Genomic DNA, 25,066 nt, shown 5'->3' on the forward strand with positions numbered 1-25,066 from the left:
CAGATGCTCTGTCACTAACAGGCAGTTAAATAGAAAAAGTGTACTCTATCCTAAAGTTACTCTGTTCTGCAAACATAACAGCGTTCTTTCGCTGTCTTTTCTTCCTTTTCCCTCCCCACAAACCTGCCATTAGAAGAGCATAAGGAAACACAAGAGTAGCGAAACTGATTAAGAACAGTAGTTGCAAACATTTAATATGAAATTCTGTATTTTCAAAGCTTTTCACAAATCTTGTTTTGAAGGATAAGGGCTAGTATTTCACAAATTGAGAGAAATAGAGGTCATGCAACTTATTAAGAACTTTGCTGAAATTAGACACAAGGCTGGACTAAAAGATCGAACGTTTTTGTTTCTGTCACACTGGGTGTTTCCTCCACTGTGTTCTTACTAGTACATAGTACTGTTCAGGGAAGAGAACAAATCCAGTTACTATGTGTGGAAGTTGTATTTAGGCTTGCTTTGGTAAGTAGTAGGGTTCTTAATGAAGACTGAATTTACTAGTGCAGCATTAGCTGAAGCAACATGGGCTGAAGGGAAATGATCATGAAATGATTATTTATAAACATAAGGAATAATCATGAAATTATTGTTCCTAAACGTAAGGATATACAGAAGTATATATATTTGTATATGTATACATGTCTACACATATACATATATTTACATATGTATGTATAACTGTTTTAAAGAGGGAAGTATTGTGGCATTAAGGTATTTTGCTATGAGATCAGTGGTGGAACTGAAGGGCCCTAAAACTTCATATCAGAAAGGGCTGGAGTTTCTTTAAATCAAAAGTGAAAAAACATTATCTGGAAATCCTATACTGGAGCAAAAACTAAAATAATCTTTTGTAGAAAGGTTCCAGACAGAATTGAATGGATAAACTCTTCAGAGGAGAAATTCAGGGGAAGTTGGAGAACTGGTAATGACTACTAGAAAATTAAATTTAAAAACAAATAAGAACAAACAAAAACAAAAAAATCCACCACCATCCCTCCCCCCACCCCCCGAAAAATAAACAAACAAACAAAACCACAACCAACCAAAGGAAAAAAGCCACTACCCCCTCAAAACAAACAAACAAAAAAAGTAGGAGTAAGTTGGGAGTAAGGATAGCGAAGTTATTTCAGAGGTCAGAAAGCATTGGAGTGAAATAGAGATGGAGACATTGAATTGATTTACATCTGGGGCAAGTGGAAAAAAAAAAAGCACTGTTCATCTGTGTAAGAAAGAAGCATTGCTGTATGGATGAAACAGAATAATCTGATAGCGAAAAGCAAGAAATATTTTTCTTTAGATTTCAGTGAGCATGGTAGTACTGGGTATGGGAGCAAAGAATTACCAACTGAAGTTGCACAGAAGCCAAAAATGCCACATCCAAAGAGGAAATATTTGGATTTTTGCATATACAGATTTGAAGAATGATAAAAGCTAGAATATGAAATCGAGAAATTTTGCTAATAAAAGTTAAGTTGGAATGGTGTCTAATACTCTAATTGCACATCATTTAAACAGAAGAAAAATAATCCATATGAATTGAAGTCTGCTAATCTGAAATTAGCAGCAGGCAATGTTTAGCAATTCTTTAAGTAAAAACTATGAATTAAATGAGATTAAAAAGCAACATGAGTTTTACTGAAGGTGGATCATGCTGGACTGGAAAAATTGAGAACCAAGAAATTATTTTTTACCCTATATTCATTCTTCTTAGATACAGCGTCCTTAATCATGAACCTTTTTTTTTTTTCTCTTAACTCAGATTTTGTTCCTGTTACTTTTATGCTTCCTGCCGATTATAATCTCTTTGTTGAAGAATTCAGAAAAAATCCCTCAAGCACTTGGATTATGAAACCTTGTGGTAAAGCTCAAGGAAAAGGAATATTTCTAATCAATAAACTCTCTCAAATTAAAAAATGGTCTCGAGATAGCAAAACATCTTCGTAAGTGCTTAAAAACTAAACCCTATGTTGTACTTTATATAATCAGGTGAACCACATGAACATGCTAGTTGTCCAATGCACAGGGAAAAGTATTTCATTACTATTGCTTTGTCATTATATAGTTTTGCATTTTGTCTCAGTTATCTGGCTTCCTCCTTCAAACAAGTCTTAGTAAGATTTATTTTGGTGTGAGGAGGTATAACAACTGTTTGAATAACTATTCCCTATAAAAAATGCTGTTAGTGTTGGATGAATAACATGCAAAACCAAATTGTTCTGCCCTGTAGTGTTAAATAACAGGAAGTGAGGAAAAAAGTCTTTCCCTGAGCAGTTTGTATTTAATATGTATCAATTCACTTCTTAAACTAGTACAAAGGAGAAATGTGCTTTTAGGAAATAAAGATGTGATCTATTTGGAGCACAAAGTAATACGCCTTACATTTGTGACCTGATTTCCAAATGGATCTAACAGTTTAGCAATCTGTGTTTTCCTCTGACTAATAAAAGTTTTGATCGCACAACTAATTCTATTTTTTTTTTTTTTTGGTTATAAATTGACTGGCTAAACCTTCTTTGAGTATTATTTTCTATTTACCTTGAAATCTGAAGAATGTCACAGTTTGAAAGCTAGCTTTGCAATTGCAAGCCCTGCATAAATACAAACATTCTAGGAATACAAGGCTTTGACTAACAAAGGTAATGTAATATGCACTCTTTGCTTTTCTGAACTCTGACTAGCTGTAAATGCTCTCAAAGGAAAAGGAAGGTTTGTAGAACTGCATTCTGAGTGGCTCAGTTCACTACTCTGTTAACTTCAAAACTGAATTTAAATGGAAATCTCAGTCATGTGTTTTGTATTTACTTTTTTTTTCTTTGTTACGTAATGATGGATGCCAAGCATGTTTTATTGAATAGTATAACTTAAAACACTGCATTGCCAATAAGATACAAGATTTCAGTCAGTTCAAAATTACAGGCTGCTTCTAAAGAAGAAAAAGATCTATCATGTTATAACATTACAGTTGTCACATTCTGAAACCTTACTGATGTCTTACAGGTTTGTATCTCAGTCTTCCAAAGAAGCTTATGTGATTTCTCTATATATCAACAATCCATTACTAATTGGAGGAAAGAAATTTGACCTTCGTCTGTATGTTTTAGTATCTACATATCGCCCTCTGAGATGTTACATGTAAGATTGTATATGTTTGTGTTTTGATGTTTAATGTAGTCAAAATAATGTTGCTGTTGTTGCACAAAGAAGTTTAACATGTACATGTTGTCCTGGGATGATCTTTTCCTTACTTCCTACTGGGGTTTAACACACTTTAATGACTTTTTGCATTTAAGGTATAAACTTGGATTTTGCCGGTTTTGCACAGTAAAATATACACCAAGTACAAGTGAATTGGATAACATGTTTGTACATCTTACAAATGTTGCCATTCAGAAACATGGGGTAAGTGTACTGAGTTTGTAGATGTTTTTTCATAGGAAGACTGGTTTCTTGAATTGTCCCAAAAGTTTGGAATAAAAAGGCTTTTAGTGATTTTCTCATTAGCTTCCAATTAAATTACTTACTTGATCTTTAAATAAATAAAATTTAAAAGACTGTAGATAAAATATATGCAAGGTAATGAGTTGTAATCTCTGTAATAGACTGTGGTATCTTCAGTGTTGACCTGCAGTAGTTGAAAGCAATTTCTTTCCAAGTCTCCTGTCATTTAAATGCTAATATGTTCACTTAGCAATTCAGGCTATGAGCAGTGGAATTAATGAAGCCTGGTTCCTGTGGGTTTGTATTTTATAATGGCACTTGAATATCTCCTTCCTGATCTCCTTTTCCCTCTTTCTCACCCACCCAGTTAATTCAGCTTTCCTGTTTTCAGCGCTTATTTACCACAGTGCCTTCCACCTTCTTCCTACGAGTTGTCACCTCATGTATTGTCTGTGTTCCCCCCTGCCTTCTTTGGTGAAAAAGGGAACATGCAGTTGTGTGTTTAGTGATAAATGTTTGCTGCCTGGACAGCTGGTGGCTTCATCTTCAATGCACAACGATGGAGTTCTGCCTGAAGAACAGTTCCGTCCTGTAATTTGCCATTGATGCTCATAAAATATGTGGAAGCCTGATAGCTTTGACAGCATTTCGCTCTGTCAAAATAGGCTGAAATTCACCAGTGAAAGGAAAGGCTAGTGGGTTAGGGGTGACACAAACAGGTGGACATGCAGTATCATTGCCTAAACCTTGTTCCTTCAGGGAATTCACTTGATAATGGCTGTCCCTTCTGCATTTTTAGCAGATGTCTGATTTATAAAACATGCCTCTGTAGCAGGGATTAAAACTCCATTGTTTTACTTCCCAATTTTGTGGGGTTTATTTTTTAAGAGCATTGAAAATATGTACATATATGTATATGCACACTCATGCACAAGAAAAATGTGCCTTGACTCTTACTGCTTTGTAAGTTATAGCAGAACTGTTAACAGTTATAGCTATAACCTACATATAACTATAACATAACTCTTATAGCAGCATAACAGATCTGTTTTTATCTGTTTTTAATTGTAAATATCACCTATGGTGGTAATTATTAGCTAGAGTAAGTGTCAAAATGCAACACTTTTAGTACTGCAAATATTTTCTTGCTCAGATGCTGATTTGTGAAGGGCTTCAGAGATCTTATGATCTGACAGCGCACACTGAGTTGCAGTAAAAGCAGTTCCCATAAAATATAAGAGCGTAAGTCATAGTGCTGTTGCCAGTAACAGAGAAGAGATGAGGCATGGGATATGCTGCCTATCCCATTATCGTGCACCCTTTCATCTTCTACACCAACTAAAGTATTTCTCCAAAGAACTTCAGTATTTCTCCCAAATAGAAGTAGAAGTGAAAATAAGTAGTGAGGTTATCTTGAAAGAAGAAAGACAGCAGAAATGGGTATAGAAGTATCAGCATAAAAATGTGGAGTCATTACTGGATCATTTGAAATATTTATTTTTTTTAGAAATGTTGAACCATTAATACTTGTTGAGTCTTCCAGAAAGAAGTGAGAAAAGTTTAGCCATTGTCTGTCCCATCTTTCCTTCTGTTTTAAAAATGTCTGCAACTTCAGAGGCAAATAAGCCCTACAATTTTAGAAGAACCACCTAATTTGAACTGTCAAGTGATTTATCAACATTATGATGAGGTCTGGAAAAGCTCTTAGTTTCTAGTTTTTCATCTCTACTCTAAACCCCACATGAACCCTGGAGTTCTACTTTATTTGTATCCTACAAGCTCATGGGAAAACATCACTAAATTTAAGAGCTTATAATTCAATATCAGGGAGAGAGAAAAAGTAATGTAAAGGGAAGGAGGGTAATTAAGTATACACATTGTAATATTGTGCTAGAAAATATAATTCTAAATCATTATTCACTGCATGTGTAATGCAAAAAAAACCACAACAGTAATTCTTCTATTTAATTTTCTGTTAGCAATCGTCCATGTAGCCTGTGATATTCTGCTTTGTTATGATATTTTTCATTAAATAGTTGTGGCTGTGCAAAGCTCTGTACAGTTGCAATCTATTTTCTGACCCAAACCATTCAATGCTTCTATTTTGATTTTAGTACTTATTCTGAAATGCAAAGTGGGTTGAAACTTTGATTTTTGTCCCCTTTCTGGATTCTGGTCGTAAGACATTTCATTTTTTCCATGCAAGTCCTGAGAACCATGTTCCCAATCTTTATTTGTATAGTCTTTCAAATTTACTGTGGGGGAAGCTGTAGAGGAGAGAAGGGAAGAAAATACAAACAAACAAACAAAAAAAAACAAACAAAAAAATGGATGAAACACTAAGAATAGAGAGAGGTTTCTCTGACCTTGTTTTACAAGATGGAAGGTTTCATTCCTATGAGAACTTTTTTCTACTCCAGGCATTCAGTGTTTTATAATTTAGCAGGCATATAATAATTCTTATAAACACTCAGAGGAAAATCTTTAAAAAGGGATAAAGACCTTGTCCTGAGAACTATTTGAGGACTGAATATGTCTTTCCATCAGTAAGAACACCATCAGTTTGCTTTGGTCCTTCTGTTTAGCAAAAATATTTTGTAGGACATTGCTAGCCTCTGAAAAGACAGACATAGCAACCTCCTTTTTTCCCTTGTTCTGTTTCAGCAGCACTTAATGTGTTTTCTATAGCAAAGTACTGAATTACCTGAAAAATTGTTCAGTCCTCTTTTGTCACACTTCAAAACTCAGATTTCCCAGTCGAAACTTAGATTTTGCTATTCAACTGTTTGAGTACTTTTTTTCTTTTAAGTCCATCTTTATTACTTGATTTGTGAAGTGTGATATAAACATATGGCCATAATAAAAATGGTTCTTTATGTAGAGGGCAGTTTAAAGATGAAGTCTGCATAAAGCTGTAAAATAGAGTAAAAGCAGTTTGAGTTTGTTTTTAAAACAAAAACTTTTGTTTTAAAACAAAAACTTATACATTTTAAAACAAAATCTTATACATTTGTATGCAAGTATAAGTGGGCTTTTTGTGTGGATGAAACAAAACTGCTGAACAACTTCAAAATCTTAGACAAAATTAACTGTGCAACTCTTCAGGATGATTACAATCATATCCATGGAGGCAAGTGGACAGTGAGTAACTTACGCCTGTATCTAGAAAGCACCCGTGGAAAGGAAGTGACGAACAAATTATTTGATGAAATTCACTGGATAATTGTGCAGTCCCTGAAAGCTGTTGCGGTGAGTACTGTTCTGGGAATGCTGCTAGTGTAGACTTTTCATAACCATGCAAGTGAGCTTGTCACCAAAAAATCCCTGAAATCTGTTTCTTGCTATTTGAGTGACAGTGTTGATGCTGATTCCTGCAATTCTGTGATTTGTTGATTTGTTTGAGCTGGGTGAACTTGAATCTTGGGTGGGTGGGTGAGCTGTATGTGTGTATTGAAGAGCTGAATGAATCTCTCTCCTTCAGGTCTCTCTGAACTATCTATTATGACTTGATACTGCCCTTGTGAATAGTATTAAGCTCTGCCAAGGCTCGTGATGTCATTTCAGCAATAACAAATGTGTCAAAGAAAAAATAGCTGTGGAAGACAATTTATCAATCAAAATGTAAGGATATTAGTTTAGCAGACTTAACGTAACTTTCTTTCAGATCTTCTATATACTAGTCACATAGTTATCATGAACTGTTATACTCTTTCTTTTTTTGTTTTAAGTATAACAGTCCTCTGCTTGAGTGACCTTTCAGTGTTTGGGTAATATTCCATGATTACATTAGAGAGCAGGTACTGCTCTATGGGTCAGCTGGGGTAGGTAACTGAAGAGCTTATTGCTGCCAAAAAAGGCTGTCCTGTTCTCAGGTGCATGGTCTCGTCATCTTTTTTGGGCTGGTCCTGGCAACATTGTGAGTTGAATCATCTCACTTGTCCAACTGAAAAATTACTATTTTATTGGTGGGTTAGTATTCTGCCAGTGTTATAAGCTGATGAATGACCTCACTGAAGGATCAGAATCAGCAAAAGAAAGAGGGACAAGGTCATGAAGCTAGAATCGTTGGGAAGTGTGGCTCACCTCACAATCATATTTGAAAACAGATGTGAGAAGAAGAGACATTTAATCTAAATGTTTGCAGAACTTTAGGAGAAGAAAAGTGTTTAGAATATAGGGGATGAAATGTTTTGGTCAGCTTCAGTACTTCTTTGTATCTGAGAATGACAAATGTAATGAGATGCTCTATCCTCTTACCCCTCTTTCATTCTCTAATAATGAAAGCTTTGAATTTCTTCAATGTAGGGGAGGAAATCATGTCTCTAACCTGTTACAAGGTTTCTTTAAAAGATCTGATGAGACTTGTATAAAAGTCTAGGCGTGCATACTGAAAATCCTTTGCAGATGCTGGAAAATTGAGCGGAGGATGTGTATCTATGTACGACATGATCCTTTGTCTCTCTTAGCTTTCAAGATCATAGATGGCTTGAGCTAATAATAGTTTTTTAAAATATCTGGTAATTGTTTGACCTCAACTTTCTGCAGTAAAAGAAATGTCTTTGAATAAGTCTTCCATCTCTGAAGTTTAAAGAATTTATGCGAAGCTGTGTTATGTAAACTTGAAGACTTCCCAATTTCTCCAGATGCATTCAAGTTTTAGATATTCTTACTACTTTTGAAAAATGGGAGAACACTTATTTTAAAGCTGGAAGCATGATGGAAAACTAATGTAACTTAGTCCTTGGCATTAATGCAATCATTAATATTGAAATGTGTATAGTTGTGTGTGGGGAGAATCCTGAACTTATTAGTAAGCTTATGGTAGAGTTATTTTAGCTTGTGTTGTGGAAGATTTGTAATCCAGTCATGTCACTTATAGCAAATCAAGTGTATAATCAGGTTACTTACAAATTTGTTGTTCTTAATACATTTTTGTCTTTTTTTTAGCCTGTAATGAATAATGATAAACACTGCTTTGAATGCTATGGATATGACATAATCATTGATGACAAGCTTAAACCATGGCTAATTGAGGTAAAATGACACAAAATATGGAAATAACTTCTTACTAATTTTATTTCACAAAGTAAAAGACTACAGAGAAATCTACTTGTTTTTCTCTTTTTAAGCTTTGTCTTTCTGTTCTTCAGGTAAGCAGATTTGGCAAAATGTCAGAAAGAAAAATAGACCATGTGATGACCAACCTAGTGTGTGCTTCTTTTTCAGTTTGTTTTTTTTGTGTGTTTGTGGCTTTCTATTTTGTCTTCTAACTCCGGAGCATCCACACAATTAGACTTCAGAGGCAGTCTGAATATTAGCAGCCCTATTAGTTAATGTATCAGTAGCTGGAAAATTGACATTGGCCTGATGCAGCATAACATTGAGGTTACTAAGTCTTGAGCGCTGTCATGTCATTAATGTTGCAGGTTAGGAGTAAAGAAAGGGGAGGCATATATAGGATAACGGATGTTTGGAAAGCTTCTTTTTCACATAAATTTCTCTTTAGTGTATTAACTTTCGATCTGTGTGTTCAACAAAAATTTTATCTAGGCCTCTTCCTTCTAAATCCTACTGAAAGTGAAAGAGCAAAGCTGTTTATTGTTCTGATACCACTTCTTTGTAATAAATGTGTAACACAAGAGATATGTTAAAATTAACAAATTAACACCACTTTTAGCTTTAGCTAAAAAAAAAAATAAATCCAATTTAGTGCTCTGAATAGAGAGGGAGCATATGTGTTTCTCCAGCTCACAATTTAACAGGGGAGAACTTGGATTAAGAACATAAATAAAAGCTGTTTAACTAGAATAAGCCTACGGATTCCTATATGTAGCAAATGTTGGAGTGAACCGGGCACTGAAATTTATGGTTTTGGTATCCATGGAAGCTTAGAAAACTGAACAAAATTCTGTCTTGTCTGAACCCTGGTCAATTTAGTCTCAAGAAAAATTTTCAAGGCCTTCTGATGCTGCAGACACAATGTTTTTTGTTTTTTGTTTTTAAAGTTAAAAAAAAAAAAAAAAAAAGCCCAGCGGGGGATTCCATTCAACATCTGAGGAACTGAAAGACGTGCTTAGAGACGCTGATTCTTAATTTCACAAATAGTATGTGTAGTCATCACATGTGCTATATATAGAACTGTACTACTCAAAAAATTGATGCTGCCTTTTTTTTTTTTTGTAGGTTAATGCTTCCCCTTCTCTTACTTCCAGTACAGCTAATGATCGCATCTTGAAGTATAATCTTATTAATGACACACTTAACATTGCTGTGCCAAATGGGGAAATTCCAGACTGTAAATGGAATAAATCTCCACCAAAAGAGGTTCTTGGCAATTATGAAGTCTTGTAAGTTTTATCAGTGTTCCGTATAAATGCAAATGTTTTTCAGTTGCTCCACTTTTTTTAATGTGCAATGTAGACCACAGAGATAAAGTAAACTTATTCATTCATATGGGAAAAATGGACACAAAGATAACACTTCATTTTTTAGGGCTGCATTAGCAGCTTTGGAGGTAGGAGTACTTCCTTTATCTCCAGAGGGAACTTTAGTTGTGTAATCAACTGCTGGGTGTAGCGAGATTCCAGCAGCTGAATTTGAGGGATATAAGCATAGAGAGTGTTTGTCTTCTAGTATGTAGAGTTTAATTTTCTTGAGTAAATAGATAAAATTTGTATCAAATAGCTATTACCTCTCAGTTCATAGAAATGCTGCCACTTAATTGTTGTAATTCATGGATGTAATAGTAACAATGCATTGCCAGGTATTTAAAAAATTCCCCAATCTGTATTACAAAGAGAGAAATCAAGGAGATGGACATCTTTATGTTGGAGTGTCTGAAGGGTTTGTCTAGGATGCAGAGGAACACTTAAATACCATGTTGATGACAATTTCTCATGTTTATTGAAAGAATGTTCAGATGGTTTCTCAAGCCTATTTGTATTACAACTGTTTAGGATGTCAGGAATGTGGTATATACATAGTTGATCTAATAGATCATGCCAGTCTTACACACTTATGTTGGTAAAATCAGTTATATATGTAAGTGTCAGTTGAATTATGATTTAAATTTCAATTAATGTTTTATATGTGGTAGCTACAAATACCTATACAACAGTGTAACTAAGCATATATTATGTCTGTTCTACAACTGTTCTACAGAATATTATAGTATTATCTTTTGATAATTACACATCCATAGCCAATTCCTGCTTAAAATTTCCATAGCAATTGAGAGGTAAGTGTATACTGAGGTTATCTGAGACTATAATGGGGTTAGATATTTAAAGAACTACTTGTCACTGTGATTAAGTGTTACAAAATACATGTCATCAAATGCATTTAATTTAAACAGTTTGTTCAGCTCATTCTTTCCCTACTTGCTCACTGATGCAACATTGGAGTTTTTTGAAATTGCAGTTAGCAACCCTCTGTTTGAAGCAATAACTTGAGACTTTATTAAACGACCAGCAGTCAGATGTTGTTGCTCAACCACAGGTCTACAAAGAGCAATATTGAGGAGAAATACAGAAGAACGTTTCACACTTGTGAAATTTCACAAACTCAAGAGTTTAACTAAAGCTGTCAAACAATTTGTTGCTTACAAAAAGTAGCTGAAGATGTTTTGGTTGATCTGTATTGTAAAATCATGTGGTGGTAAATTTCCTTGAATAATAGCTGTATCTCAAACTATGTGCATGTAGACATGCATAGAACAGCTTGTATTAAATGCCAGTGCCAAATATTAAGCAAAACAATATGGAAGACTTGCTGTTGTTTGTGCAGTGAATAGCGGGACAAGGTACTGAACAGATTGTCTTACTTTTAGATATGATGAAGAGATGGCGCAAAGTGATGGTCCTGATCGTGACTTCCGAAGTCGTTCTGGGCAATCCACTGGAACAAAAGGAGGTCGTGCAAGAGATTTGGGAAAGCCTGTATTGACCACCTGGAAATAACAATTAAGAAACCCAACCACACTGGTGGTAGGACAACATCGTGTTCATGAACCGATTTCTCTATTTTGCTATGTTGTATGTGGGAGGTATTAAAGGAGGACAATACAGCTTTTGAAAAGAAATGAAATATATTCTAAAACCAGGAACTGTACTATACATGCGCTGACTTGCCAATTATAATAATTATACACATGCACGTGCATATATATATATAATGTATGCATATATATAAAAAACTAATTTCATGCAAGTATATCTGTGCATGTGCTTATAGTAGTTCTCTGAAAGCAAGAAATTTTGAACTTTCAGAAGCGTATATATTCAGACTTTGAAGAACCTAATACACTCTCAGCAATGATTAAAAGGTTTCTTTATAAAGATGACAACTCAAAATATGTGTTCTGAAAGAAGATACTCGTTGCTCTGAATATAATTTATTTTCAATAGTAGCCTATCTCTACATCTCTATAACAAATGAGATACGCATTCTGTGAAAGGTGGTAGTGGTGAGGATAGTTATTGCCAGAATGATGGTTGATGGCTTCTCACTAGTAAAGGAAAAAAAAAGTAATGAGAGAAAATAGTAGTGCATGGAGTAAGTAAAAATAAATAAATAAATAAAGTAAATTTTTATATGCTGAGGGTTTTTGATCGTTCTGTTTTTGTTTTCCCTTAAAATGTTTTGTGCTGATACCTCTTTAAAGGGAAAAGTTTAATGTACAAAGGAAACATTTAATAGGGTAAATTGATGCATTATTTGACTAGCTGTTCACTTTTATTGCAAGATAATGTGTCTTTTTGGAAAATCAGACAGAACAATTACATACTGTAATAAATCTTAGTGCTTGAGACTTGCTATACATCTTTATTTGCACCAGAGTCTCTTCATGTATTTATGCGCGTAAGTAGAATATCTGTATATTTTGTATGTACTATAACAAAAATATTGTTGAACATGATAAGCTATTTCTAGTAGCTCTTGTATAAAAATTTGTGACAACTAACTACCAAAATATATAGAGCAAAAGTTAAAAATAGGTATTTCAGCCCTCAAACGTTGTAGTGTATATAAATAAACTAGTTGAGTCAGTGGCTCTTGCTTTCCACTTGCATTTCCACCAGTTGTTTGGCTGTTATTTATACATATATGGATGTGCAGCTCTGATCATCTCCTCCCCCCTCATGTTTTTTTTTTTTTTTTGATAGTGGAGAATTATGGAGAGAAAGACAAAAGTTGCAAGTATCCATGCAACCATAATACACTCTAATCTGGATACCACTAATGCAGTGATACTCAATTTCTGCCTGCCAGAGCAGGCTAAGTGCTTTTTGCCTTTCTATGTGGCAGGCCACTTAAGTGCATGCAAGTTAAACTTAACCTCTCCAGTAAGTGTATTGTTAATAATTTATCCTGCTGACACAAACATGGATTCAATAATGCAGTGCTCTTTAAAGAGCAAGAAATCAGAGGCTGCAGTTAGTTATGGTGACCCTCTCTTCCTGATCTCACTCCACTTTCTTTTTAAAAACAATGGACTAGTGGTCAGACTGCTTTCTCCTCATTTCCTTTTCCAATAAGCTTTTTGCAGAGGTTGAAGTGTGAAGGCTTAGCTATGTTATCGCTTGTAATGCATACAAAAAATAGCTATACAAAGGGAGTTTTATGGAACAAAAGTGAAATGATATGAAATCCTAGGTGATTGCCTTTCTCCTTATCAGTAACAAGCAAAAACTAACTGTAAGCAAGCAGGAAGTCTTCCTTTTCTATGAAGAACTTGAAGCCTCATATAGATAAGTGAAACGTTCTTGTGAAAATCAAAACTGGGAACCCCCGTTGAAAAATACAATGCTTCTTTACCTGAATTTCCCTAAGGAAAGGGTCGTAGCCTGTGGTAGCTGAAAAAGTTCGTTTTGTGCGTGAAACGACTTGTCTGCAGGCTCTGAAATGGGACAAGGGAGAAGGAAACAAAAGCAGTCTTAGCTAATAGTTCCAAGGGAGGAGGGCAGTACGTGAACATCATTCTGTGAGATGTTTGTTTTTACCTTTCAAGGCCATGTACAGGTGAAAAGCTGGTGAGGAGGAGGAAAGGCTTGAAAGGAAAACTTATTGCATGTTCAGGGATAAAATTTTAAACTTTTCATGCCAGTGTTCCTTAGCTAAATCTGCTGTTGTAGTAGGACATAAATAATGGTACAAAGTGGTGTGTAAACTGATAACAGCCTGGGGCACGCTCCACTATCAGTTGGAGCTTAGGCGATTAGTGAGATGTTTAAACCATTCAGGTCATGTGTTTATACTGTAGGAGTTGAGGGTAATTAAAGGTGTGATGTTAACATGTATGACAGTGTTCAACCTTGTGTGGATGCTCTCATTCAAAGGTAAGGTGGCTCTTTTTGCTGAAGCCTAATTCTCCAAAAGATTAAAGGCTGTTTTACCTCTGATTGAGAGAGCTTAAATGGGCTTAAATCTGAGTGACTGCTAGTAGACAAGCTCATGGATCTGAGTAACTAGCCTTGGCCCTAGGCCAGTCTTCCTCTAAGTGCATCTGACTGTAAGATAAAGAAATTGTTTGGGATTTCATGGGAGCAAAATAAATTAGAAATAGAAGTCCTCAAAAGTTCTGACTTTGGCTAATGTAATAACTTGTCAGGAAGATCTAAAATAAATATGCTTCTCAGTCTTGATCTTCATATGCTCAAGTGATCAGTGGCATAACGACAGTATTGTACGAAGAATTAAATATACAAGCTCTAAACAGCTACAGTTGTTATAATGACATTAGTGTAGAAGAAGCTTATTGCTAGAGTTGAATAGTGGGGCTTGCTTCCTGGGCACTGACCTTTCTCCCTATTAATTCTTTGACATGAAAGGCATTAATAAGATTCCCACAGAATAGCTTCTTTATATGGCTCTAGGAACTTAATTAGAATAGAAGAAACAGTATTATCCCTAAAGCTACTTTGTTGCTGTTGGCTTTACAACAGAACTTCTGCCTAAAATGTCCCCGTCCCCTGGTTCACTTCCTGCTCTGAACTTAGCAAAACAATGGACATTTCACAGAAGAGAGATAGTGCTGCACTTCAGCAGGAGAACATGTCAGGCAGAGCCATTTATCTGTTGAAAAGGAAGGAGCTTTATTCTGTCATTATAAAATAAGGCTGTTTTCAAAGTAGTTACTATTCAGTTTACGTATGTGGAACTATGACCAGAAGGTAACTCACATTTTGTGTCTGCTTTATTAAAATAACTCACTCAATCCTGCAGTTCAGTAGGAGGAACTCTATCACAGCTGGTGGGTGTGTGTTGCAATGTAACATAACACCCCTGTCCTTAGCTAGGTGTTCTAACCTGAAGAACAACAACAAAGAAAGTCTTTATTCCTGGATTCTTTGCAGAAAATAAATGTGTATAGCTAAGAAAAGCTGACTAGTCATAATTTTGCTAAAACATTTGATTATTTAGGGGAAATAGGAACATAAACAAGTATCTTGGAAAGACTAATTGTTTTTATGGAGGAGTAGGAAGTTGTTTGAGCTGGACTTCAATTTTTTTTTTTTGTTTTTAATTTTTAATTTGCTATCAAAGCTAGGCAAGCTTCAAGAAACTTGCCAGAGGTTGAAGCAGTCCATAGCCAGAACGTTCCCAATTGTTTTGATGACATAAAGATATCCTTACCATTGGCAGACAGTTCTCTATGCTCTAATTATTCTAAAATTTTGTACCTATTTAAAAGCATACCGTTCACATCTGAGAGAAAATTGTTGTGTAATAGAGAAGTAAGGACGCTACAAAACACTGATTAATAAAGTTAATTTAAAAAAATAAGGAGATAAAGACTATTTCAAATGAATTTGTATTCTGGAAAAAAAAATCTTTGAAAGCTGGCCAGTTAAATAATTAACTGATGTGAGTGGAATTAAACATTCTGAATTAGCATATGTAATCACTAATGGTAGTGCATTTGTAATCAAAATATTGTTCAGGGTTTAAACTTAGGTTTGCAACGGAATATGTAACACTTAGGATTTTTTTATCTAGAGGTAAGTATTCTGAAGAGAGTGATAAAATGTTACAGCAAGAGCCAAGAACTGGCAACAGAATCTGCACTGAGTGAAGCCAAGATAAAATGTTGGTACTTAAAAGGACACATGAAATTTCTGAGGACAGCAAAGGACACAAGAAGCATGTTTAAAAATAGATTGTGTTAAAAATAAAAATAACCGTGGGATATTTGCCTAAAATGTGGGAAGATTTTTTTTTCCAGAAATTTCTTGTCTTGTCCCTTACAGTCAAAATTAAATGCCCATCAATGGGCTTATATAAACTGTTAGCCTTTCTTCTAAGAAAAAAAGATTGAGATGATCTTTCCAAGGATGTCACATTTTGAGTAAAACTGAAAACACACAGAGAACAACTGAATTTTAATATTTACAAATATATATATATATATATCTCAAAATGCTAAAATCAAGATGAACAATGCCATTTTGAAGTGTGATTCATACCTCTAAGTTATTTATGGCATCATAATAGTGTCGTCATACTGGCGGGTTGCATGACTGGTGGTAGATATAGACAGACCACTAATCTCTTTTAATTCAGTACAAGAAAAATGTAATGCTTGAATAATCATAATTTCAATTTTATAAATAGAAAAAATAGTAGTTTACCAACTACTGAGGTATATTTCTCCAAGCAGTTTTTTTAGTGCATGTAAGTGGTGCATGTGACCTCAAACCTGTATATCTACATACATTAAACTGTATTACCATATGTAATGAAGTCAAACTAAGCAGCAGCATGTGCAGACAAATTCTGCTTTCACATAGAGAGGTAATTTATAGGAAGATCAATAGCATTGATGCAAAATGTAGACTAGGCCAACTTAAATAATGTTGTTTTGTAATTGTTTCAAATTATACACTTGGAAAGGGGGTACATTTTTTTTTTCAATTAAAAATGTTTTAAAATTCTGCTTGTTGTTACTGTCTTACTTGCTTCCAAAAGTGTCTAGGCCATTTTTCATCTAAAAATGTAAGAAGTATAGGAAACTTCATACCTTTCTGTAACTTTCACGTCTTGTACCCAGAAGAGAATATTCAGCTGCTTGGAAGTAATGTTCCCTAAAGTGATGCCTCAAGGAAATATAATAATCAACTATTAAATTAAAATGTTCACGTAGATTGCCTTGTGGTGAATATTATTCAAACAAATTGTTATTTCTCAAGTTGTGCTGAAGTCTGAATTCAGTTCTTAGTACAAAAATGTTGCGTAAATTATTTGCTTCTGTTCATCCTTCATTCCCTAGGAAGGCAGAACCAGTGCAAATCCCATGTGAAGAGAACTCCCAAAACAACTCTATTGATTTTGAGCTGTTACATGAGGCTATGTTTGCTATATTTATATACATGTATATACACTAATGTATAAATAAAACATCTAAGCAGTACAGGGCCCTAGGAACATCCATGTATGCAATCAGTTGATTTTAAGAATAAGGAACTGTTTTTGTCATATTTGGAAGACTTTGTGCAGCCAGACTCAAGTGTCTGAATATACATCTTTTGGACCATTTAATCATTGGCTCCACACTGGTGAGCATGAGCCCTGATTTTCACAGGTGGTAGCATATATTTGATTGGGACTGGATTTGCACAGCAAAGCCATTTTGGGATACAAGGTGGTATTCAATCAACTCTTTGTGGACCACTTTTTTTTTTTTTTTGTCTGTCTATCACCAGTTCCAGGTTGAACTTCTGTCCTCTGACAAAGTAGAATTGCCTTTCATCACACCATGAAATTAGTTCTGCCAGAGAAAGAACTGACATGCTGAATTCCTGTTCTCTTAAATCGTTGAACAAGTTTGAGCATTATTTGACCATACAAATAGCTGAATGTTTTGATATTGAGGTTAAAGAAAGTCTGAAGTGTTCTGGCATTCCAGCTTTGACAGTGCTTTAGGCAAAACAGGAGCTTGAGTTGTGTCCATACAGAAAGAGGGGTATTTATGATTGTGTATATCACTTGTATGCTTCTGCAAAGACAGCTGGTTTATTCAAGGCTTGATATATTTAATGAGAGAGACTGTGGAAAAGCATGCATCTCTGGCCAGAAATGAGAGGAAAATCTGAATGTTGAGATTCCTCACCTTAAACCTAAAATTCTAACTTTTGACATAGAAGAGAGAATAAAAAGCGCTTGGGAAGGGGGGAAATCATGATAAATCTTTGAACGCTTACCCCCAACCAAATTTCCCAGTACTGTTAACTGCAATTAATTCAAATGAAGTTGTTAAGGACGTTTCTTCAGAAGGTAAAATTTACCCCCGTGCTGTGGTCTCCCCGTCCTTCTGGGCTAATCTAACTTCACCGTGAACTTAAAACTCCTTGAGTTAATGAGTCACGCACTTCGTGAAGGAGCACAGGAAGGCTTGACGTCTGTGCTGGCTTACATACGCAGGCTTGCATAAGGAACGTGGCCAAGAGGAAAGTGAGCCGAGGACCGCCTTGTGCAGCCCTTCCCAATGATCCCCAGAGCTGCCCTGGGAGCGGGCCGCCCTCCGGGACAGCACTAGGGCCGGGGCAGGGAGAAGGGCAGAAGGGAGGGAAATCCTACAAGCTGCCGGGGCAGAGCTAAAGGGACGAGCCAAGGTTACCGTGACGGCTGCCACCTGGAACCTGAAACATTCCTTCTATAACAAACACCCCTAAAAGATAGGCAAGGGCTGGAGTACCGACGGTATTTCCGAGGGGCTACAGCCACAACCCCAGCCGCGCGTACCTCACGGCGCAGCCGGCCGTTAGGGCTCCCCCCAGCTCCGTCCAGCCCCAGCTGCCGCCGAGGAAGCGGCGTTAATTGGCAGCCACATCGAGCCAATGGGCGGTGTTGGGGCGGGACCCGTGCATGGACCTCGCCCAATGGCGGGGCGGGGCGGCTGGAGCGCAGGGACCGTGCTCGCTGCCCGCGCCCGTCTCTTTCCGTCCGTCCGTCCGTCCGTCCTCACCTCACCTCACCTCACCTCACCTCACCTCACCGCCTCTGGGTAGCGGGCACCGGGGACGGGCGGCTCCCGGCGCTCCAGGTGAGGGCGGCACCGCCCTGGGCTCAAGCGGACGGGGTTTGGGGTGCGCAGCCCCCAGCGGAGCTGTGCGGGGAGGGGCTGCGAAATGGCGGCCGGAGTGGTGGTGGTGATGGGGGTGATGGGGGTGAGGGGCTAGGCTCCTGCTGTGGGCCCGGGGCGGCGGCGGCGGCGGCGGCGGGGTGAAGGCCGTGCGGGGAAGGTGAAGCTCTCCTTGCTCGGCGCCTGGGGGTGGAAGGGCAGGACGGGATGACGCCACGGGTCGGGCAGACTCCGTGCTGGGGGGGGAGCTGGCTGCTCCGGGAGCGGGGCGAGGAGGGAAGGTCGTTTTTTATTTCCTTCCGGATCTCGGGTTTGAAATCCCCGTGGCCCAGATGATGGCAGGTAAGGATGTCTATTGGGGGGGACGTAAAGTGAGGTTAGAAACTGCTCGCAGCCTCCTGAGTCCCTGTAGCGACCTAGATGGGTCGGGCTTCTCGGTCTTGCTGTTCACGTCTTCTCTCTTGACTTTCCTTTTTCTGGCTTGTGGCAGGAACCTCATCTTCTCCCAGAGCAAAACATCTGCGCGAGAGACAGAAGCCTCTGTATGTACACCGAGGCTACCTGGCCAGAGACAGGCTGGGTACCCACGGTGTCTGTGTGGCACACTGTGTCCATCTTTCCCAGCTGCTTGGCTATCTCTGTTTGGAGTGACTCAGAAGTTCATAGCTGAAGTCTTCTGAGGCTTTGTCTTTTTGCCCTTGCAATAGGGGAAGCCGGGAAGGTTCGGGTGATATTTGCTGTCCTTTCTAAACTCAATGTTTGAAAGTCAAATGTAATCATGTGGTCTTAGTTATTCAGTTTTCTTGGCAGCTGTTCTTTATAAAAAAAAGGTTAGTTACTACAGTTTAAAACAAGTATGTTATTTCTCATGTCCCCTGTACTTGTTTCAGTAAATTTGATCATTTCTCTACAACCCAAACTGGGATTAAAAAAAAAAAAAGAGCTTTAGGATGTGCTGGACTCTCGTTTCCTCTGTTGTACTCTGTATCCTCACAACAGGCTACCTGAATATTTCCTATATGCAGTGAGAGTAATTATGCCTCTTGCTACAGGGGGCACTTTTTCCCCTTCTGCTTATTTGGATTCTAGATTTTTTTCAGCCCTTCTCTGAAGACAGAACACTTTCACTACTTTGAAAAGATAAAAACTATAGTAGTGCATTTTTACAACAGTCATAGTGAAGACTGCATTAAGTAAGTGAGTTTCCGTTCTTAGTGCAACAAAAAGATCATTCTCTTATGTTCATGATGAGACCAATGTAAAAACATTGCTTCATTGTTTTCTGTTGGTGGGGAAAAACAACAACAACAAAAAAACAAACATAAAACCCCTTTTTGCTTAAAGGTGAAAGGTAACTTAAGAAATTTGCTGACTATTTCAGGCAGGTGAAACTTAATTGTATTTTTTAACTATTATGGTTATTAACACCAAGCACTAATGTCTGTTGTTTCATACCTATACCTGTCTGAATTTATTGTCCAACTGCAGTTTACCTTCAAAGATAGTAGGTATATTCTACCAATTATGACTGAATCAGCTTAAACAGTAGTGCATATTAACAGTTGGCGTATGTCTAATTAGTTCAATACAGCATCATTTTGGAGATATCTGCTCATATTGTAGCTCAGGTACAGTAAGCAGGAGAGGAGTGCAGGTGCTACGTTTACATCTGCAGCATTAACCTTAGCATGGCAGTTCAGTTTTCCAGTGCTCCAAACTCCCCTGTTTGGGTAGTTTACAGTTCTAGAGTTAGTTTCTTTGCCTCACAGTCTACATGCTGTGCAGTGCCATGCTAGAATAAACATTAAAACTGCCACTGGGGGTTAAGCTGCATACCACGCAGCACGCAACATCAGAGTTAAAAGGATGATACGTAGCATGGTTGTAGGTAGTGATGAAATAGGTTATTAATGATTGACAGACAAAATTGTTTAGGAATGCTGGTGTGTTTTTTTTTCTAAATGTTTTTTTCCTCCCTTTCAAAAGGGTGTGCTGCAGGGGGATAAAGTTGTTAATGCTGCGCTGAGCAATTAGATGGCATTTATGGTTGCTAGGCTTGATGTTGGCTGTATGCATCTCTGTGAATTACCTTAAGTATTCTTTATTTTTTTTTAATCTCTTACTGGTTTATGACACAGTTTCCATATTGCACAAGTCAACTGTGTAGCAAAATCTTCATTTTACTTTGTAGTGTATATTTAATTGCATTTTTCTATTTGTTTTATTCCTATAGTATTTAAACTACCATTACACTAACATGGCTTTCTGACTGCAGTGATATTCTGGGCAACATGTTGATCTATGAAAGTTTGTAAATACTAATTTCAGAAAATACCTATATGATCGTTTTCTAACCGGTACGTGTCTTCTTAATTCTGTTGCATCAGGGCAATTATATGTTGGTCTGAAAAATTCGTATCATGAACCCATTCTTTTTACCAGATGCAATATTTGAGCAGTTTAGCATTAGACATGAGTTTAGTTCTCATGCTGTCTGTCATCCAGTGTATGGGGTTCCTCTGGAGCTGAGTGAGCTGCTGTCTTAAGTCCTTAAGTCATTTCTGTGCTTCCCTGCTTGTGATTAAAAAGATTGTAAAGGTTATTGTGACTTATGGTGGTAGCCTGTAAAGGCAGAAGGTGAGACTTCAGTGCTTGTGATAGCAATGGCAAAGAATAAAATGGTTAGTGGTGCTGCTAGTCAAGAATCGTCTGTGCTTCTGTGAATCTGTATGAGTATTACATATTATCTTAAACACAGGAAATTTATGCTTCTGAGGCAGTGCCTGCTTTTCTCATTGTGGGAGATGCAGGTCCTGAAAAGTGCATCTCCTTTGACAGTAAGCCAGGAGAATGGTAGATGCAGATTTGAACTTTTTTCTCCCTAATAGGTATGTTTCAACATGCATACAAACTGATACATTGGAGTTGTCTTCTTGTTGCTTCTTGGAATGTCTGCTTTTTAAATATGTTCTAAGATAAATTAATAATTACTTATTGCCTGGGACCTGAAATTAAGACTAATGCTTGAACTGAGGACTTGTTTGTGAGGTGAACAACTTTTTTTTTCTTTTTCCTAATGTACTATTTAATTCAAATTCTGTTTTAATCCAGAAAGCTTCAAAAAGTATTTTTTTTTTTTCTCCCCTTTCGGCTAGACCTAGTTATTGATTTTTGGCTTGACTTAATGTATTGATGAATTGTTCTTGGGGCATGAAAAGGAATAAAGCAGGAAATAAGTGATGTAACTGTACTGAGATAGACAGAGCTGTGCTCTGATTATATTATTCTGGTGAATGTTACCTGGCTTGCTGGCTCACTGCGCTGGGGAACAACTTGAATTCAATATCAGAAAGGCTGTTGTTTCCCAGGGTTAGTTGAGAGTCTGTGGTCATAATCCAGTTTGTCACTAGACTCGAATGTCATTCCTTTATCTGGTCTTCTGGTGGTATGTTGCTTGGGGCAAGAGGACAGTCAATGTTTCTCTGACGGTGTTGGTCTAGAATCTGCCTTTTTGTATGCTCCTTGGAATGAGTGGGTCTGCTTGAGTGGGTGTATGCTGCCAGTCCTATGAGGTTTGGTGGACAGGATGTGTCAATATTTGAGAAGGTACCCAGCCCCAGTTAGCAAATAGGGATCTAGTGAAGCAGGGATATTGTGAATAGCATGGCACAGTAATTAGCTCTAAAGCAAAAAGAAAATTACTTTAAGGCTTTAAGTGATGTGGTTTGGTTCAACTTTTTAGAATATGCGAATATTGAAAAACTCCTGACTTACACAACATATTGTAAATATTTTGTCAGTTTTGGAAAACCGTATATTGCAGTGCTTGTTTTGGGGCCTGTGCATGTTATTAACCCATTCCTACTTGTGTAAGAATTCTAAGATATTCTACAGACAAAAATCTTCTTTGCCTTATATCATGTGCTCTAGACAAGTGACTAATAAACCTGGCTACAATAAAACAGCAAAAATGGACAGGGTGAGAGTAGTCTGTGATGTTATATTATTAAATACTAGTTTTAAGCAGTTTTGCTGAAATTTAAAAGGCTGGCTTTTCCCATCTTTTGGCACACTTATACATGCAAAATAAGAGATGCCCTGGGAGTAGGTGCTGCACAGATTTTAAGTGATACTGTGAACTCTGAAGAGGAGCTCACAAGTACATTTTAAACATCTTAAACGTGCCTGTTGTCATTTATGTATCATATGGTTGTGATGTACTTGCAAGCTCTTAGCTTCTGATTATAAAGTAGTGGGTTGTTTACTAATACTAAAACTAGATGAACATGGTGTTCCTGTGATCTTCTGTGCCAAATCTGAGTCTTCTCAGTTGAGGCTGGAGACTGAGTCAGCTCAGGCCTGGTGTGCAAGCAGTCCCTGTGAGTCCTGTTGTTGTTTCTCTTCTGAGACCAAGTGTGTGTGGAATTCCTTTGCGCTGGATGCAGCATGCTCTGAAGTGGGGTGCTGTCACCAGGTGTGTGTGGAGGATTCCATGCAGGTTTTAGGATTGGGAAAATGAAGCACTGGACATATGCTGGTGGGACCAAATGAGCCTGGGGTAGTGCAGCATTCTCTTCCACGTGCACTTTGTAGGTACCAGTTAGTGCCGTCCAGCATAGGATGGTTATGGAGTGGTAGTGTTCATTAGAGATGTTAATCCTTCCAGTGCTTAGAGAGTATTTGTGCACAAGTGTTGATGTTCAATTTGTGACCACTCCATCCTCTATTGCTACATTAGAATTGTTTATTCACTTCTCAGGCCTGTGACTTATGTGACTGGGCTTCAGTGATAATTAGGCTTGAGTTGTGTTCCCAAATGCAAAAACATAATTGTTTGTCTGCCTGCCACTCCCATGAACAGTGAAAATATCTTTTTGCCTTTTAGGGTCTCAGATTTACTGGAGTACTTCTTATTTCCTGTGTTGAATGTGTGCTTGCTTATTCTTCTTGTTAGTGTAACGTTTTGTAACTTGTTAAATTAGCTCAGATACTTGTTGCCACTTCTACTCACTGACAACCCAAGTGACTTCAAAACCAGGGACAGCCTGTACTGCTACCAAAATGGGAAATTGTCTTCTTTCCCTGGGGGCAGCTGTTTTTTCTTGCTCCCTGCTGTTTTGGTATGAGTTGGACCCAAGTTGGTTCCCTAGTCCAGCAAGAAACTTTTTATTTTGGACGGAGGAGTTTTCAGCTGGGTAAAGCCTCACACCTGGCTTCCTGAATGGAATTGATGGCATGGGGATGGGTCAGGAAGTGTGGCTGGGGACTTGCAAGAAGACCAGATTAGTCTTTATCAGCAGAACAAATTTTATACTATAACAAAGTGGTCAGGCTATGGCTGAGATAAGCAGCCCAGTGAATAACTTCAATAAAGTTAAATAAAAGTTAATAAAGTTAAAGTGAATGTTGGGTATAAACAAGTTTCTCCATAAATGTTTATATAATCTCATGTATGGCAAAGATGGCCAGGATGTAATAAAATATAAAATGAGTCTATATAAATATGAGTGTTACTCATCCTAGCAGCTGAAGCTGTGCTACATTAGTTGCTGAAATACAGCTGACAGAGATTGAAAACTGCTACCAAGAGACTATACCCTTAAACTACATTTAAGGGAATTGAAGATTCGTTTTGAGATTGAAGATATGTGTTTCTTGATTTTTTTAAAATCAATTTTAGATGCATGGTTGAATAAGTTTCAAATGATCTTGAATTCATAAACCTAAAGGTTAACTTGCTTTGTCTTTTTCTTGAAATTTTGCTTCAAATAAATTGTTCTAGGATACCTGCTCTAGGTGGCCCTGCTTGAGCAGGAGGTTGAACCAGATAACCGCCAAAGGTCCCTTCCAACCCTTCCCATTCTGTGATTTTTTTTCAAGTGTAAGGGCAAGAAGATGGAATTGAAATCCTTCTCAAACTCAGACAAGTTCTATTTATAAAGGAGCTAAAAGTATTTACTTTTTGACTTCTAAAATACTTGGTTTTAAGCAACTTAAGTGCTTGTAGTGTGTAGCACTGATATATATTCTTAAGTAATCAAATGCTGTAATTATCAAAAAAAAAAAAAAAGTAAATGCTAAATAATTTTTGGAAATTCAAGCAGAAGATTTAAACTCATCTGCTAACACTTAATTGTTAAACTAGGTTTGGGGAAATAGCTTTCCAGATTGCATTCCCAAATTCCAACTCTATTTAATTTCTATTTTCTTTTATGTATAGGGAAAATCTAGTTATACACAAAACCAATGCCAGGCCTTTTATCTCCTAGGCTGGAAAACCTGACTCTCTACCCTATTGTAGACTGTTTGTTTGTTTGTTTTTTTCCCCTCAAAAAATAATTGAATAAGATTCACTGGATCCTCTTGTTTTGTTCTGTGATACTGCCTCATCTGCTTTCTTAGCTATTTTCAGCAGAGCGCTGTTCCACCTGATGTTTTTTTGTTTGTTTTTTTTTGAGGCAAGTGCCCAGATTGGCTAGCACAGAACACCTTGCCAAGAAAGCAGAATGGGCAGTACTGTAGGACACCTTGTTTTCCTTTGTTTAGTTG

The 25,066-nt window shown here is 37.2% G+C and overlaps 2 protein-coding genes and 1 long non-coding RNA gene across 15 annotated transcripts in view; 2 read left to right on the forward strand and 1 right to left on the reverse strand.

The window, feature by feature from the left end:
- Positions 1–12,508, forward strand: part of TTLL1 (TTL family tubulin polyglutamylase complex subunit L1) — a 31,863-nt gene extending 19,355 nt beyond the window's left edge. For all 6 annotated transcript variants that reach the window (XM_027450058.3, XM_027450061.3, XM_027450059.3 and 3 more), the window contains 7 exons: positions 1,760–1,940; positions 2,998–3,132; positions 3,291–3,399; positions 6,544–6,687; positions 8,386–8,472; positions 9,622–9,785; positions 11,267–12,508. In XM_027450058.3, the coding sequence (XP_027305859.1) occupies positions 1,760–1,940; positions 2,998–3,132; positions 3,291–3,399; positions 6,544–6,687; positions 8,386–8,472; positions 9,622–9,785; positions 11,267–11,396 (950 nt within the window). In that variant the 3' untranslated portion in view covers positions 11,397–12,508. The remainder of the gene's footprint in view (positions 1–1,759; positions 1,941–2,997; positions 3,133–3,290; positions 3,400–6,543; positions 6,688–8,385; positions 8,473–9,621; positions 9,786–11,266) is intronic.
- LOC140003068 (uncharacterized) lies at positions 11,807–18,294 on the reverse strand. 2 transcript variants are annotated; one of them, XR_011811023.1, is made up of 5 exons: positions 18,178–18,294; positions 16,457–16,532; positions 14,650–14,745; positions 13,255–13,336; positions 11,807–11,944 (listed from the first exon to the last, which is right to left on the reverse strand). It is a non-coding gene; the product is annotated as an uncharacterized lncRNA (long non-coding RNA). The 2 variants fall into 2 exon arrangements; XR_011811028.1 differs by lacking the exon at positions 18,178–18,294 and adding an exon at positions 17,637–18,087.
- Positions 18,295–18,309: 15 nt separating this feature from the next.
- PACSIN2 (protein kinase C and casein kinase substrate in neurons 2) overlaps positions 18,310–25,066 on the forward strand; it is a 61,762-nt gene continuing 55,005 nt past the window's right edge. For 3 of the 7 annotated variants that reach the window (XM_027450053.3, XM_027450054.3, XM_027450056.3), the window contains exon 1: positions 18,310–18,478. The gene's annotated coding sequence lies outside the window, so the exon portion shown is untranslated. Of the gene's footprint in view, positions 18,479–18,837; positions 18,860–25,066 lie in introns of those variants that run through there. The other 4 variants (XM_072041759.1, XM_072041744.1, XM_072041746.1 and 1 more) reach the window with 4 other exon arrangements.

Source organism: Anas platyrhynchos, chromosome 1 (genome assembly GCF_047663525.1).
Source record: "Anas platyrhynchos isolate ZD024472 breed Pekin duck chromosome 1, IASCAAS_PekinDuck_T2T, whole genome shotgun sequence".
NCBI lineage: Eukaryota > Metazoa > Chordata > Aves > Anseriformes > Anatidae > Anas > Anas platyrhynchos.